Below are 17,375 nucleotides of genomic sequence, written 5' to 3' on the forward strand. Positions count from 1 at the left end.
ACATATAAAAAAATTCCCATATACTATATGTGTGTGTATGCCCACACGTGTGTGTATATATACATATATATTCATAGAAAAAAGTCTGGAAAGATATATATCAAACTCTTAAAGCCAGTTATCTTTAGCGAATGGTAATGACAAAGGTTTTTACTTTCTATTTTATTGATTTCTATACTATAAGTTGAATGTATTACTTTTATAATCATAAAAAGAATTCTTTAAAATACTATAGCACAAAGATTCTAAAGAGAACATTGAAAGATGCTGTAAAAAAAAGTAGAAACCTTTAAAATAATAAATATACTTTTCTATATAATTCACACTAGCACAAAGTGTTATTATACTTCAACACATAAATAACTTGAGAGTAAAATATTTCTTGGAAAATAAAAAGCAAGACTCTTATTATTCAAATTAATCTGCTAAAAGTACTGAAAGGATGTGATGAGATCTAGATTAAATATAACTGGTTCATCACATAAATTAGCACTAACCACTCTAATGCTAAATGCTTTGTCTAGACTTTCATCTGTCTAAAGATTTTTTTTTTCAAATGGTACTTACAGTTCTCTACAATTTCATCAAAAACTGCACCACTTTTCTGTTCAAACTGAAAAAGCAAAAAAGGAAAGAGAAAAGTAACGTTATTCTCATAATCATTTTTTTTTTTTTGGTGCTGGGGATTGAACCCAGGGCCAGCTCAGCTATTATCCCCAGCCCTCACATTCTTCATTCATACTTCTTTGTATCCTTCCCTATTCCCCAAGGAGCTCTAATTTTCAAGCCAAATTATGCAAATGAACAACATAAACAAAAACATTTCCAAATGGAGTAAAATAAAATTTAGGATGAACAAAAACAGTTCTTCAAACCAAACCCAAGAAATACATTACATTCCCTATCTTATTAATCACTCTTATAATAAATCACACAAGAGGATGATCATATATATCTGTAATAATAATAATAATAAGCATAGTTAACACTTAAGAACTTACTAACTCTTAAGGAGAACTATGTAAAAACTTATCAAAACTAAACAGGGGCTGGGGTTGTCATTCAGTGGTAGAGCGCTTGCCTCGCCAACATGAGGCACTGGGTTCGATACTCAGTACTACATAAAAATAACAACTAAAGGTAGTTGTGTCCACCTATAACTAAAAAATATATATTAAAAAAAACCTTAACAGAACAATTGGCAATGACAATTTCTGTTCTTAGGCTAAAGGCAGAAATTTGTTGTTCTTAAAATGAAAGTGAATCGTATTACAGGGAAGTAGAGTCAAGTCTGAGGAAATTCTAGACCTTAAAAACAGACACAGAGGGAAAAGAAATTATAACATAGGTAATTCTACCAAGGAATTAAAGAAAATAGTATGCTCCACCCTGAGTCTTTAAAGGACTCCTTACTTAAAGAAATCTTAGTATTCCAGACTCCTGAACACAAGAACATCACTTCTTGATAAACCTTGCCCGGAGTTGGCCACTCCATTCAAGACAGAAACAGAATTACCGAACTACCTACATAACTGCAAAGAAAATATAGTAGGTATAGATAAACAGTACCTGATATTAATAATATGAGCACAATATAAATAAACAATATTCCATGTTTCTAAAATAAATTAATTCCGTGGAAGAGAAGGTTCAAAGTAAACAAACAGAAAACCACTCAAGAAGAAAATGAGTAATTTACAATAAAGAAACTTCTAAGAAATGTGTTAAGTTAAATCTGAGGTTACACACAAAAAATAATAACATTAATTGCATGAGGTCATGAGAAAAAAAAATATTTGGAAACAAGAAAATGACTGCCAAAATAAAAATTTTTGGGTAAAATAATGGAAAAATTCTTGATCAATTAAAAAAATACAAAAAACTAGAAACAATAATTTGAGTGACATGAAGATTAAGCTATAGGTCTTACAGCAATCTCCAAGGTCCCCAAGGGGCTGATGTTGTAGCTCAATGGTAGAGCACTTGCCTAACATGTGTGAAACATTGGATTCAATCTTTTAACAACACATAAAAATAAATAAAATAAAGGTATTATGTCCATCAACACCTCTTAAATATATACACGCATGCACACACACTATATGGCACCCCAAAAGAAGGGAATAATGAAGAAGTAGAAGACTAAAACAAAACTTCTATGAACTAAAAATATGAATTCTAAGATTCAATGAGCCCATCTGATACCAAAGATGTAATGGGAGAAGGAGGAAAAGATACATCCTGATCAAACTTCAGAATTCCAAAAGAAAGAGGAGTTTTTTTTAAATGCATAAACTAGCATGGGGGGAGGGGAGCACACACCATATTTTTTAAAAATGTTAATATGCTTTTTATAAAATATTGCCCAGAGGCAATTTATCTTATGTTCAACCAGTGAAAGGACAATCTTGCACAATGCTATAAGGAAAGAAATGGCACTGATAATAATACCAAGAGGAAGTATGTCTATAATTTATGAGTGATTTAAGAAATTTTTTGTGAGACATAATCTTTTCCCCTGATGAACTATTAAACCTAACTCCTAAGATCAGACTCCATTCCATAGGAAACAGTATCTCTTATCTAAGCCAGAACACATACTTCCATATTGTTCTAAAAAAGAAAAAAAATGTAATTTAGACCCTCTACAATTTCACATGGAAAATATTAAAATGAAAATGGGGAAAATAATTAAAATTACTCTGGATATAAGAAATAGCAACTGATAAATGCTCAGGAAATAAGCCTAGACAGAAAGAATATCAGGTGTTGCCAGATATGATGGAACATACCTGCAAGCCCAGTGACTCAGCAGGCTAAGGCAGGAGATCATAAGTTTGAGGCCAGCTTCAGCAACCTAGTGAGCACTTCAGAAGCTTAGTAAGACCCTGTCTCAAAAATAAAAAATAAAAAGGACTGGGGATGTAGCTCAGTGGAAAAGCACCCTATGGGTTCAATTCTCAGTATGAAAAAAAGGGGGAGGGAGGAAAGAATCAGGTGTTAAAACTTCAGAAAACACTCTTTCAAAATGTCAAAAGATTTTAGAATTAAAGTTCCTCCTCTACAGGTTCAAAATCAGACTCTTTGTTTTCCTGCCTCTCCTTCCCTCCTTATCTCTCAAAACAAAAGCAAAGACTAAAACATTGCCTCTTTTTTAAAAATATTTTTTAGTTGTCAATTTATTTATTTATTTGCTTACGTATGTGAGGTGCTGAGAATCAAACCCAGTGCCTTGCACATGGTAGGCAGGCACTCTACCACTGAGCCACTACTCCAGCCCCAAAACATTGCCTCTTTCTTGATCACCAAACAATTTATAGGTCTGTTTACAAATAGACAAAATTATCTCCAGTCTCTTTTGCTCGAAATGGGTATACATTTGAAAACCCCAGGGAAAGAAAACAGATTAGTGGCTGTCCAAGACTAGGGCAAGAGCATGAGGGAGAATCAGGAAAGAATTTACTAATAGATATGTACAACTGTGAATACAGCAGTTCCCCCTTATCAGCAGAGGATACTTTTGAAGACCCTCAGTGGATGCCTAAAAATATGGATGGCGCTGAACCCTATATTGGTATACTTTTTCCTATATTTACATACCTATGATAGTTTAATTTATAATTAGGCACAGCAAGAGATCAACAACTATTAATAAAACAACTGTAACTATAATAAATTATATGAATTAGGTCTCTTCTCATTTTATCTTATTGTACTATACACCCACCTTCTTGTGATAAAGAAAGATATACAATGTTCACTTGATGAGATGAAATGAGATAGATGAATGATGTAGGCACTATGACATGCCTACTCTCTCAGAGTTGGTTGAAAATAAACACTGATATCTGATAATCTAGACTGCTACCAAGTGACTAATGGGAAGGTAGTATTTACAGCATGGATACACTGGACAAAGGGATGATTCAAGTTCCATGCAGGATGGAACAGGATGGAAAATGATTTGATCACATAACTCAGAATGGGGCACAATTTAAAATTTATGAGCCCAGTTCAAGGATGCATGCCTGTAATCCCAGCAAATCCAGAAGCAGAGGATTACAAATTCAAGACTAGCCTGGGGAATTTAACAAGACCCTGCCTTACAATAAAAAGTAAAAAGATCTGTAAATGTAATTCAGTGAATGCTTCTGAACTCAATCCCCATACAGCAAAAAAAAAAAAAAAAAAAAAAAAAAGTTTGTGTGTGGCGGGGAGCCAAAGACATGATGGCATACCCTATAATCCCAGCAGCTCAGGAGGCTGAGACAGGAGGATCGCAAGTTCAAAGTCAGCCTTAACAACTTAGCAAGGCATTAAGCAACTCCGTGAGACCCTGTCTCTAACTAAAATACAAAATAGGGATGTGGCTCAGTGTCTAGGTGCCCAGTTCAGTAGGGGGGGGGGGGACGGGGACGGGGGGGGGGGGGTCAAAAGAAGGGGGATGGGGAGAGGCAGGGGATAAGGAGCCTATGGAAACAAAGAAGAAAACTTATATACTGTTTATTTCTGGAATGTCCAATTTACCACAGTTGATTTTGAGTAACTGAAACTGCAGAATGGGAAAAAGAACAAAGTGAAACTTTGCCTGAGGGAAGACAACTTTATACTAAAAATTACTGCACTGTATATAAAATGACTGATTTTCACAGTATGTTGAATTACAAATGAAAATACTGTACAAATATATTGAGAAGTACACAACAATGAAGTTTAGGTATTAAACCTGAAAGACATTACCGAAACAATATTAAATACAGAAATGTTATATGCACATATACTAGTAAATTTAAGAGTAACTTAATTTTAAGAGTACCTTAAGGCAGGTATGATGGTACATGCAACTCTGGAAGGAAGATCACAAGTTCAAGCAAGATCATGTCTCAAAATTTAAAAATAAAAAAAAAATTTAGTTGAAGATGGACACAATATCTTTCTTTATCGGCACAATGTCTTTCTTTCTTTCTTTCCTTCCTTCCTTCCTTCTTTATTTATTTATTTTTGTGTAGTGCTGATGATCAAACCCAGTGTCTAACAGGTGCAAGGCAAGTGCTCCACCACCGAGATACAAGCCCAGCCCTCAAAATAAAAATTAAAAAGGGCTGGGAATGTGGTTTAATGGTGAAGCACCCATGGGTTCAATCCTCTATACTAATAGTAAAACTCTTAAATTATATATATAAACACATATGTGTACACATGTGTATGTGTGTTAAACAAATAACACATTTTTAATCCCTCAGGATTAAAAATGTACTATATAGTCACCTCATTTCAAAGGAAATCGCACATGTGATGGTACAGCATCAATTAAAGGACAGTCTAGTTTTGGATGGATTTTTAAATTTTGCTTTTAATTCAAATCTCCTGATGACCATTCAATTAACATTATACAAGCAAATAACACAAACATAACTCTCAAATATTGGACAACATCCCAGAATATCTTCTTGGCCTGTATCTCACCAAGTGGGTAACAACAAACAACAAACTCCCCTGTAGGGGGGAGAACCCTCTCCCCTGGGTGTCCAGGGGAGCTCCCCCCTACAGGTGGTGGCCCACACCTGTAATCTCATAAGCACAGGAAGCTAAGGCGGGTCGATCACAAGTTAAAGGCCAACTTCAGCAACATAGCGAAGCCTTAAGCAACTTAGCAAGACCATGTCTTAAAAAATAAAAAGGGCTGCAAATGTGACTCAATAACTAAGCACCCTTGGTTCAAACCCTATTACAAACAAAACAAAACAAAACAAAAAAACATGTAACACTCAGCTTCATAATGATACCATGGTTTTACTAAACTTAGGTTTGAGTGCTTCTTGTTCATTCTGTATTTTAGATGCTTCCCCCCGCCCCCATGCGGGGGACTGAATCCAAGGCCTCAAGCATGCTAAGCATACACTCTACCATGATGTAAACCCCAATCCTGTACAACTTATATATTTATAAATAAGAAATTAGATATAAACAGTTCATAATTTAGCTTGAAAATCAAAGTCATACTACTCATCCTTCAAGTTTAAATAAAAAGATTTGATTGTACCTAAAGTTGAAGCTGGTTTTCTTGCTATAATAACTATTCTGTAGAGAATAGTTTTCTCAAAACTACAAAACCAAGAAAGAAAACAGAAATGTGGACCCTGATTCAATACAACAAATATCACTGAATTTTTTTTAAATTTTTTTTAATATTTATTTTTTAGTTTTCGGCGGACGCAACATCTTTGTTTGTATGTGGTGCTGAGGATAGAACCCGGGCCACACGCATGCCAGGCGAGCGCGCTACCGCTTGAGCCATATCCCCAGCCCCATCACTGAATTTTTAATCAGCAATAAAGTTTCATAGTTTCTGCTCATTAACTTCAAAACATGTAACTATTGCATGTTTGAGATTATTTTATATACATCATTAACAGCAATCATTGGACATTAGTTAAGACCTTAGGCCAATCTTAAATTGCTTGATTTTAAATTTCAACTCTGGCCCCTTAACAGCTATTTAACTAAAAGTTCATAAAATCTGGATATAGATACCTACTTCATAGGGCTGTTAGGATTAATTTTTTAAAAGTACAAAAAGGACTTAGCATGGTACTTATCAAATTGTAAATACAGCCATGCTCAGTGGCAAACACCTGTAATCCCAGCACCTCAGGAGGCTGAGACAGGAGAATATATATATGTATGTATACATATATGTATTTGTGTGTGTGAGTGTGTGTGTGTGTGTGTGTATATATATATATATATATATATATATATATATGAATCACTCTTGTTACACTAATAAAAGACATATTTCCCTGCTTTAAAAATATTAAGAGTTCACTAAACATTTTGTTTATAAAACTGTACCCACTTTTAAAAATAAAAATATTCAACAAATGACAAGCAGTTCCCCATATTTCAAACTAAGCAATGGGGGGCATAACACATTTTTACTTTCAAAACTTACACCAAAGACTGGAGGAGGATGTAATCTTTATATAGTGTGAATTGATAAACATATCACCTACACACACACCCCAGCCATCCCTCCAAAAAAGATCACGATTAGAAATATATTGGATTCTAGATCAACAATTCTTATTTTTAAAAAGTTAATTTTCTCTTCTACCCCTGACACAAACACTATGACACTTCATGGCGTTAAACTTAAGATCTAAAGGATGAGCAGAAATTAAAACAGGTGAACAGATGGGAGGGGGTCAAGAAAGAACAGCAAATATAAAAGTTGACAGCAGAACAAACTGAAAATTCAAAAGTAGAAAGCTTAGCAGGATGAAAATTGAGGGAATAAAGCAAGTAAAGCAATATAAAGCTGATAACAAAGTCATGCATCAAACACTTAAGTACATTCTTCCCAAACAGGTGGTCAGGCATCCCAGTTTGTATCTACCATCTTCATTTTATCTATCTGTCTATCTATCTATTTGTTATTACTACTGGGGATTGATCCAAGGGCACTTAAACACTGAGATACTCCCCCAGTCTATTTTATTTTTTTATTTTGAGGCAGGGTCTAAGTTGATTACGGTATCACTGGGATGCTGAAGCTGGCCTCAAACTTGTGATCCTCTACCTTAGACTCCTGAATGGCTGAGATTACAGGCATTGCCTAGTAATTACTAATGTGCTCCTAGTAATTATTAATGTGCTCCCCTTCAACTCTCAATAAAATGTCTGTTTTGCTCACCCTAAATATCAGTTGTATTTAGGTACTGGACTTTATCCTAAGAAAAACCAATGAAGGAGAGAAGCAGCAAAATGGAAGATTTGAAAATGACTATTATGAGCCAACGTCCTTTCTCCTATACAAAGTTCTAATCATACCAATCTTATATTATTTCCACTCTTCTAGAAAGACCTAATAAAATCTCACTGCTCTTTGAAAGTACTGCTGTTCGGTGAGAACTTTTCTGACCCTTTTATAAAAATCATTTCTCCTCTGAGTCCTTGATTTATATTTCACTTAAGAGTCACTTGTGATAGTTAATTTATGCATGTATCAGTATCACTTTCTAGATAAATCTTTTTTTAATCCTAGGATATCCACAGGCCCTAGACTGTATTTTGCATAATCTCTCGATATCTTTTAAAATAAATGACTGCCACAGCTTTGCATTTCTCAATATCTATAATGCAAAACTCTAATAAAAAATAGTTCTGTGATCAGGGCACAGTGACAAACACACCTGTAATTTCGGTGATTTAGGGGGCTGCAGAGACAGGAAGATCCCAAGTTTGACGCCTCAGCAACTCAGTGAGACCCTGTCACAAAATAAAGGACAACTGGGTAGATGTAGCTCTCTGGGCTCAAACCCCAATACTGCGCCATGAAAGAGAGGAAAGAAAAGGAGAAAGAAAAAAGAAAGAAATTTCTATGATCAAGTAAATATGAAAACCAGAGATCTATATTTTGGTGAGTAACAATGCATGTTGATTCATTAAATACTAAGACTTCTAAAATTAAAGAAACCTGCATTATTTTTTATCCAGCATTTTCCAAAAACATTTGGTTGTACCACACACTTTTGATGTCAGCATTTAAAAGTCTATAAGTTGTGTGCACTAGGTTTTCATCATTGTGACCAAAATACCCAATGTGAACAACTTACAGGAAAAGTTTATTTGGGCTCATAGTTTCAGAAGTTCAGTCCAGGGTTGGCGGTCTCCACTGCTTAGGGCCCAAGGTGGGGCCAGGAGTGTGGCAGAACATAATGGTAGAATGGCTTGGCAAAGAACTTCTCAAGGCCAGGAACAAGGCAGGGAGGGGAAGGGGAGTGAGCCCTCAGGGACCCACCTTCTCAGCCACACCCCACCTGCCTTCAGTTACCAAACTAAGATGGTTACTGTTATCATCTTATCATTTCACCTCTGGATATCCCTGCATTTACACAAGGGCTTCTGGAGGACTCCTCAAATCCAAACCATAACATAAATTTCTACACATTTTAATACCAAAAAAAAAAAATCATTCTCAATATGTAATAACAATATAAAGTAATATGAGATTTTTAGTTCATTTTTGGAATTGGGGATATAGCTCAGTGGTAGAGCACTTGCCTGGCATGATCAAGCTCTGGGTTCCACCGCCAGCACCACAAAAACAAATAATAAATAAATATAAAATATAAAATGGTTTAGTTAATTTTTGTTAAATAATCATTCCATTTAACTATCTCTGGATTTCACTAATATTATAAAAGCAGGGCTTTTCCCACTTGAGAAGTTTAACAAGTACATAGAACATAATATATTTAACATGTCAAAGAATATTTACCTCAAATAATCAGCCAAATCTAACAAAAATATTAAATGAAAACAGTAAATACTTTGGTTCCTACCACTCTTATTCTTCTAAACCTCTCCCCCTGCCACTTATCAATCTTTCCTAATATATAGATGTTATCAGAGTTGTTCTCAACTGAAAATTAATCCACTGAATTGGCAAGCAACATTAAATATTTACCTTACCATCTAGTTATTATTAAAGTGGTACCATAATCATTAATTTACCTTGTTAAAAGTACTAGTCGATGCAAAAAATAAAGAGTAGTAATAATGAAAAGGAAACATTTATCAATATTTGCAGGTAACAATTCTCTGCTCAAAAAGTACAAGGTGGTAGACCAAAAAGTTATTAGGAATAAGAACACATTAGGGTGATTCTTTACAAAATACAACATTCAAAAAAGCATTTCTATGAAGAAGCAATAATTAGTTAAAATACAATGAAAAATATAATTCATAAAAATAGCTAATAGCATTTAAAAACTTCAGGATGGGTAGGTCTATCAAGTACAAAGCCCTGGGCTAGATCGCCAGCATTGTGAAAAAAATTTTTTAAAGTTCTGGAAATAAGCTTAAGAAATGTATAAAATTATAATGAAAATACTACAAAATTTTTCTCTGAGGGTAAATATGTGATTCAACAAGTTCACAAAGGGAATATGAAGAGGTCAATCTCCTCACAAAATAAGGGTGCATGAGAGTGACTAAGAAACTAGACAAACTCTTATCACAGACATCTTAAAGAATAAAGGTAAAAAAATATTCAAGGGCTAGGGAATGTAGCTCAGTGGTAGAGCACTTACCAAGCATGTGCAAGGCCCTGTGTTCAGTCCCCAGTACTCCAAAAAAAAAAAAAAAAAAGGTATATAATTAAGAATTAAAATATGATCAGTAGGAATATTAATTATTATAGTCATTATATGAAATAGTATGTTAGTTCCTTTAAAAAAATTAAATATTCAACTACCATATGACTCAGCAATTCTGCCAGTAGATATATATCTGAAGGATATAAAAATCAGTATGCAGAATAGATACCTATACTCATGTTCATTGCAGCACTACTCATAATCGCTTAGATACAGACTCAACCCAAGTAGTCATCAATGGATGGATGGATAAAGAAAATGTGATGTCTTCTCTGGGCCTCTCTCTCTCTCTCTTCTCCTTCCCCTCTTTCACACACAACATTTTTTTAATGGAAATTATTATTTTTTTAAATACCTTTGTTTTATTTATTTATTTTTACATGGTGCTGAGGATGAAACCCAGGGCTTCTCAAATGGTAGGCAAGCAGTCTGCCACTAAGCCACAACCCTAGCCCCACACACAACATTTTTCAACCTTTAAACAGAAGGATCTGTGGCTCAGTGGCCTAGCACATTCGAAGCCCTGGGTTCGATCTTTAGCACCACATAAAAATTAATTAATTAATTAAGGGTATTGTGTTCAACTACAACTAAAAAATAAAATTTTAAAAATTTTAAAGCAGGAGGATCACAAACTCATGGACGGCCTGGAAAACCCTGTCTCAAAATAAAAAATACAAAGTGCTGTGGGCGAAACTCAGTGATAAGAGTGTCCCTGGGTTGGCTGGGTAGGGGGAGTCCTATCATTTTCAATTACATGGAGGGACCTGGAGGGCATTAGATTAAAATGAGATATATGTAGAAGGGTTAAAAAAAATCATACTCATAAAATAGAGAGTAAAACAAAGACTGGGAGGTGAGAGAATTGAGGAAATGTTTGCAAAAGGACACCAAATTTCAATTAGGAGAAAATACACTGCAGTGAACCTAAATAACAGCCATGTTGTATACTTGCAAATTGCTAAGTAGATAATAAGTGTTCTCACTACAAAAACATGGAATGTGAGGTAATGCCTATATGAATAGTTTGGACTTAAGTCATTTTCCACATATATACATAAATGAAAACGTATTGCTCACCATACATGTCATTTAAACTTTAAAAAAACCTTAACTAAGGAAAATGAAAAGAACATCTACAAGTCTCCACAATCTCTTTTTATATATATGTATTTTTTTTTTTTTTTAGTTGTAGTTGGACCTTTATTTATTTATTTTTATGTGGTACTGAGAATCAAACCCAGGGCCTCGCATGTGCTAGGAAAACACTCTACTGCTGAGCCACAACCCTAGCCCTCTACAGTCAATGGACTATTACCATCCTTCCTTCCCTTTTTGTTCTTAAAGATGTGCTATCAATGTTCCTCCCATACTAAGAACAATTCCTCCACTTGTGCAGCCAAGTTAAATCACACGCCCTCTTACCTTCTTAGGGACACTGTTCTGAAGTCTCTATTTTCTCTCCTACACCATCCATTTTCCCCTTTCTAATGGTTCTTTCCCATACATACACACATGCTATATTATTTCTTCCATCTTAAAAAACAGTTCTCATGTCTCCCAATTCCCCTAGAGCTACTGCCCACTTTTTTTCTCCCCTTGATAGCAAGAGAGTTAGTTAGCTGTCCACACGTGCTGCCTCTCAGAGTTCTGCCACACATGCTTACCTACTTTCAGTAAGTATTTCCACTGAAACTGTTCTTGTCAATGTCATGAAGGACATCTCTATGCTGCTAAACCCAAAGATCAATTCTCTCTCTTAACACAAAACAAGGCAAAAAAAATTAGACTATAACAAGCAACTATTTAGAGTAGAAAAACTGGGACCACTACTACACACCAAAATAAATATCAGGTAATATAAGCTGGGGGGAAAACATCCTAGAAAATAAGAAAATCTTTAAACCAAAAACAAAAATCTTCATTAAAAAAAAAAAATTTAAAAGCTGGACCAGAGTTTTTAATATTGCTTTAAATATTAAAAAAAAGAGAATTTTTTTAATATTTATTTTTTAGTTCTCAGCGGACACAACATCTTTGTTGGTATGTGGTGCTGAGGATCGAACCCAGGCCGCGCGCATGTCAGGCGAGCGCGCTACCGCTTTAGCCACATCCCCAGCCCCTCCTGCCTTCCTTACAGCTCCAACTTTTCCTAACTTCATGTTCCTATTACATTTTCATTCGTAAAACAAACACTCTAGCTATTATGAATGAACTGTAGCTCACCCAATCTTTCAGAGGTAGTTTCACTACATCTGGACTGTTGTGTGGTTCTTAACTTTTCCAGTCTTCATTCAAGAGTAAACACTACTCAGCTAAAGTTACAATTCTTCTATGATGCCTTAATCTTGCACACACCCAACTTTCTGAACAAAGTTTAACTCACAACTCTTCCTAGCTATACTGGGGCAGATGTGTCCAATGACAACAATTCTAAAAAACATTACTTAAAAGGTAGATGGAAATGTTATATAGAGAATCAAGTACTCATGCACTTCTGAAGCTGGATTATAAAATATCCCATTCTTTTTATAGTCCAATCTATTGACAAATAACAGGGGTTATACAAACAGATTTTTTTTTAATTTTTTTTTTAGTTGTCAATGGATCTTTATTTTATTTATTTATATGTGGTGCTGAGAATTAAACCCAGTGCCTTACACATGCTAGGCAAGCGCTCTATCACCACTGAGCCACAACCCTAGCCCAAACAGTGATTTTTAATTCCATTTTGGAGACTCTCTTTAAAAAAAAAAAAAATCATTACACTTTTTGTACAATGACCTTTAAAATTATACAAAAATTGAACAATCTAGTTGGTTTCTTTCAACAAACTCTAAATGTTATCAATACTGTATAAAAGATTAGAAATTCTATATTTCTTAAAGCCAGACATCAATAAAGCAATCCTCCAGCAGATACTAACTGGGTATCATATAATGCAGTTCGATTCTGAAACTATCTACCTGTAGTTAACATCAGGCCCCACAGGCTGAAAGTCTAGTCCTATAAAACTGCTCCTTACTTTGGATGCCAATCACAAGCCCTAAGTTGTGACCTATGATTCTGACTAACCAGCTATAATTCAGGTTCCCACAACCTCTTCCTCAAGGTCAATTTACTAGTAACCAACAGCTCATGGAACTCAGAGCAACACTTACTTATGTTTATTGGTTTAAAATAAAAGAAAAACATAAACACCTACTTAGAAAAGATGCCTAACTCAAGGTATTGCAAGGCAGGAGTTTTCAAACCTTCTCTAGGCATGTTACCTTCCCAGTATTTCCACGTGTTCGGCAATCAGGACACTCTATGAACTCCATCCTTTGTGGTTTTTATAGACAATGTATTATGATTGATTAACACTGGCCACTGATGATTGACTCAACCTTCAGCCCTCTAATCATGCCTTATCTTTTTGGTGAACAATTCCCACCCTGAAAACTGTCTAACAACCACCAGCAACTGGTCATCCCCACTTCTACTTCTAGAGATCCAAGGATTTCAGAAGCTATGTGCCAGGAACATGGGACACATACCAATAAATGTTTTTTCTATGACAATGTCACACTAGCCTAGAGAGATTTTTGACTGTTCTGTATTGCTGTAAATCTAGCACCTGCAACACTGTATAACATAAAACAGAAGTGTAAACAGCTAAATCCTTTTTATTAGTCACCAAGTATTTCAAAAATTGTGTAGATTGTATGCTGATTGTTATTATCAAGTACTTCAAAAGTTGCTTAGATTGAATGCGTCAACATCCTCAAATGTACCATAAATTGTGCAAGAATCTTCAAGATTACACAGAAGATTCAAATAATTTTTTATTCTTTCAACAGACCACTCCAGAACCAATGTCCAATCTTCCTCCTTCACCAACAGGAATGCTCGTTTCTTCCTTTTATTACCCCAATTCAAACATCCCTTACTTATTCTTTCCTAATTATTTTCTCAAGTTAGAAAATGCAACAATTTTGTTATGAAAAATAATTTGTTTTTTATGCAAGCAGCCATACAGCAGGACCATAAAAATGTCCACACAAGTTGAACACATGCAAAGTAATCTCAATGGTCAAAGGAAAAAATTTAAATTGTTACATGATCTTCTGAATTTTTGTCAAAACTTCAAAACTCTGCCAGGTTAAATGTATAGGGAAACGAAAAACTGATATAGAATACGTTATTATATAGCTGGCAACTTAAAATACAAGAAACACTAGCCAGGCAAGGTGGCAAATGCCTATAATCCCAGCAGCTCAGGAGGCTGAGGCAAGAGGATCACAAATTCAAAGCCAGCCTCAGTAATTTAGTGAGGCCCTGAGCCTAAATAAACTTGGTGGGACCCTGTCTTACATACCCACACACAAGAAACAATAAGAATCAAAAGTGGCTGTTGTTACTATTGTTTTGTTTGCCTTAGTGTTGCTGGGTGTGCAAGCGAGCAAGTGCTCAATCACAGAGCAATAGCACCATCCAAAGTGGTTTTCTTTGAGCCACAACACTTGCCTAGCATTATGAGAAAAAAATCATTAGTACAATGGTAACTGAGGACCTGATAATTAGGTCTTAGCTGGGCATGGTGACATGGTGACATGGTGGCATGGTCTTAGCTGTAATCCCAGCAAGCTGTTGAGATGGGAGGATCACCAAATTTGAGGCCGGCCTCAGCAACTTAGTAAAACCCTGTCTCAAAATGAAAAAATAAAAAAGGGCTGGGGATGTTAGCCCAATTGTAAAGTGCCCTGGGTTCAATCTCCAGTACAAAAAAAAAAAAAAGTGCATAATGTTCTCTCTCAAGATGGCACTTTTCTTAGTCAATAATGACTTTTTTGGAGGTGGTACTGAGGATTGAACCCAGGGTCGTGCATGCAAGACAAGCACTCTACCAACTAAGCTATTTCCCCAGCCATCAATAATGACTTTCTAACATATTACTTTTCTTTTAAAATTGAATGAAATCCATCTTCTTTTCATATTTATTCCAAAAGTTTATATAAGAATTTATATAAACTTTAACACAATTATTATTTTCAGTGAAATTATTTGATATGAACTAAAAATTAAACAGCTTTGTTTCTCCCTCAATACAAAAATGGCTGTCTACTTATTGTAGGTATGATTATCAATTGTAATTCACATTTCATGTGCAGGCAGCATACTTTTTAGTACTGTTTTTTAAAAATTCTATGTTCAATCAACACCAAAGTTCCAAATAGAAGCACAGGAGGTTAAGTTGGATTTTAGAAATTCATAATTCAGTAATATGAACCAAATGACCTAATTTCAAATCATAGAACATATTGACAAGCCAGCTATTAGAAATATCCTATTATATATTAATAGAATGTATATCATTTGAATGCTATATTTACATTATATATTTTAATGGGAAAAATTGTTTAAGAAGTTCTAATAACCTAATAAACATAAACTAGTCAAAAATCTATCACCATGGGACTGGGGTTGTGGCTCAGTGGTAGAGTGCTCACCTAGCACATGTGAGGTAAGGGGTTTGATCCTCAGCACCACATAAAAATAATAAAATAAAATAAAGGTACAGTGTTCATCTACAACTTAAAATAAAAACAAAAGATAGTTTTTTATCTATCACCAAACAAAGAGTATAGCTTCAGTCACTGCTGAGAAAATAGCTTTTTTAAAAAATATTCAATTATGAAAAGTTATCATCTTAAAGTGATTTACTAACTTCACAGCAGCCAAAGAGAATCAAGCTACACAGATTTGGAAAGGAAAATCTTTAATAGTTGGAAACTGTGTCATTTTTAATCTGCATATATAGAATGCTACATCTATCTTTGAAATAAAATGAGGAAAATGTGTCCCCCCAAATTCTGTGCAAGTTGGGAAGTTTTTAAACTATATGTTTTTTCACCAAGTTTTCTAGATAAAAAAACAATGCACAAAAGTGTTTAATAGCTTGGAAAATCAAGAACATTTGTGATAAAATCAAAAAATCAAAATAGCTGCAGACAAGTATAGAGATTCCTCAGAAAACTGGAAATGGAACCACCATTTGACCCAACTATCCCACTCCTTGGTTTATACCCAAAAGACTTAAAATCAGCATACTACAGTGATGCAGCCATGTCAATGTTTATCGCAGCTCAACTCACAATAGCTAAACTATGGAACCAACCTAGGTGTCTCTCAAAAGATGAATGGATGAAGAAAATGTGGTGTATACACTCAATAGAGTATTACTCAGCTTTACAGAAGAGTGAAATTATAGCATTTGCCAGTAAATGGATTGAGCTGGAGAATATCATGCTAAGAGAAATAAGCCAATCAATCCCACAAAACCAAAGGCCAAATGTTTTCTCTAATATGTGAATGCTAATTCACAATAAGGCGGTGAACACTAGAGAGGAATAGTGTCACCTTAGATTAGGTAGAGGGAAGTGATGGGAGGGGAAGGGATGTGAGGATAGGAAAGATAGTAGAATGAAACAGACATTATTACTTTTTGTGTGTATGTGTGTGTGTGTGAGACTACATGACCAATATCATTCTGCAACATGTACACTCAGAAAAATGAAAATATATCCCTTCTATGTATATCAAAGTGCATAAATGCATTCTACTGTTATATAAAACTAATTAAAATAAATTTTTTAAAAAAAATTTTAAAGATATCTGCAGACATATAAGAAACTTTTGGGAAAAACGGAACTCATAAAGCAGTGATTTTCAGACCCATAAAGAGTTTCATGACCTTTCAGAAAGTCGAAATTATTTTCACTGTAATAGTAAGACATTATTTATATTTTTTTCACTGTGTTGACATTTATACGATTGGTATAATGTGGGTACAACTACTGAACTCATAGGCAGTGAGTAGCATTAAACTGTACTGATAGTCACTGTATTCAACACAGCTATAAACATTAAAGTAAACAATCATAAGGGAAAGAATTGGTTGCAATTTTGTCCCTTTATATTTTCATCCTTATGACAAGGCAATTTCTTCAAAGCTGAATCTCAAGCTTAATGAATAATTTGTGATAAAGCCAAGAAAAATATGTATCTCAGTCAACAAATTCATAAAAAGAACAGAAAAAAGCAAATACCAATAAAAATTGAGCAAATCCCTACTTTTGAATGTTAATGGATATTTTGCAAGTATATATAAGAAAACAGCACTTAAATATTTTTATATTTCTTAAGTGAGAAAAACATTACAGAACCAGA

General features: G+C 34.6%; 1 protein-coding gene across 1 annotated transcript in view; it reads right to left on the minus strand.

The window, feature by feature from the left end:
- The window catches only part of ZMYM4 (zinc finger MYM-type containing 4), a 143,744-nt gene that overhangs the window by 88,202 nt on the left and 38,167 nt on the right, over nt 1-17,375 (minus strand). The window contains 1 exon segment of the mRNA XM_081307997.1: nt 568-613. Coding sequence (XP_081164123.1) covers nt 568-613 — 46 coding nt within the window.

This window comes from Spermophilus citellus, assembly GCF_964194105.1.
Source record: "Spermophilus citellus genome assembly, chromosome: 9".
In the NCBI taxonomy this organism is placed as follows: domain Eukaryota; kingdom Metazoa; phylum Chordata; class Mammalia; order Rodentia; family Sciuridae; genus Spermophilus; species Spermophilus citellus.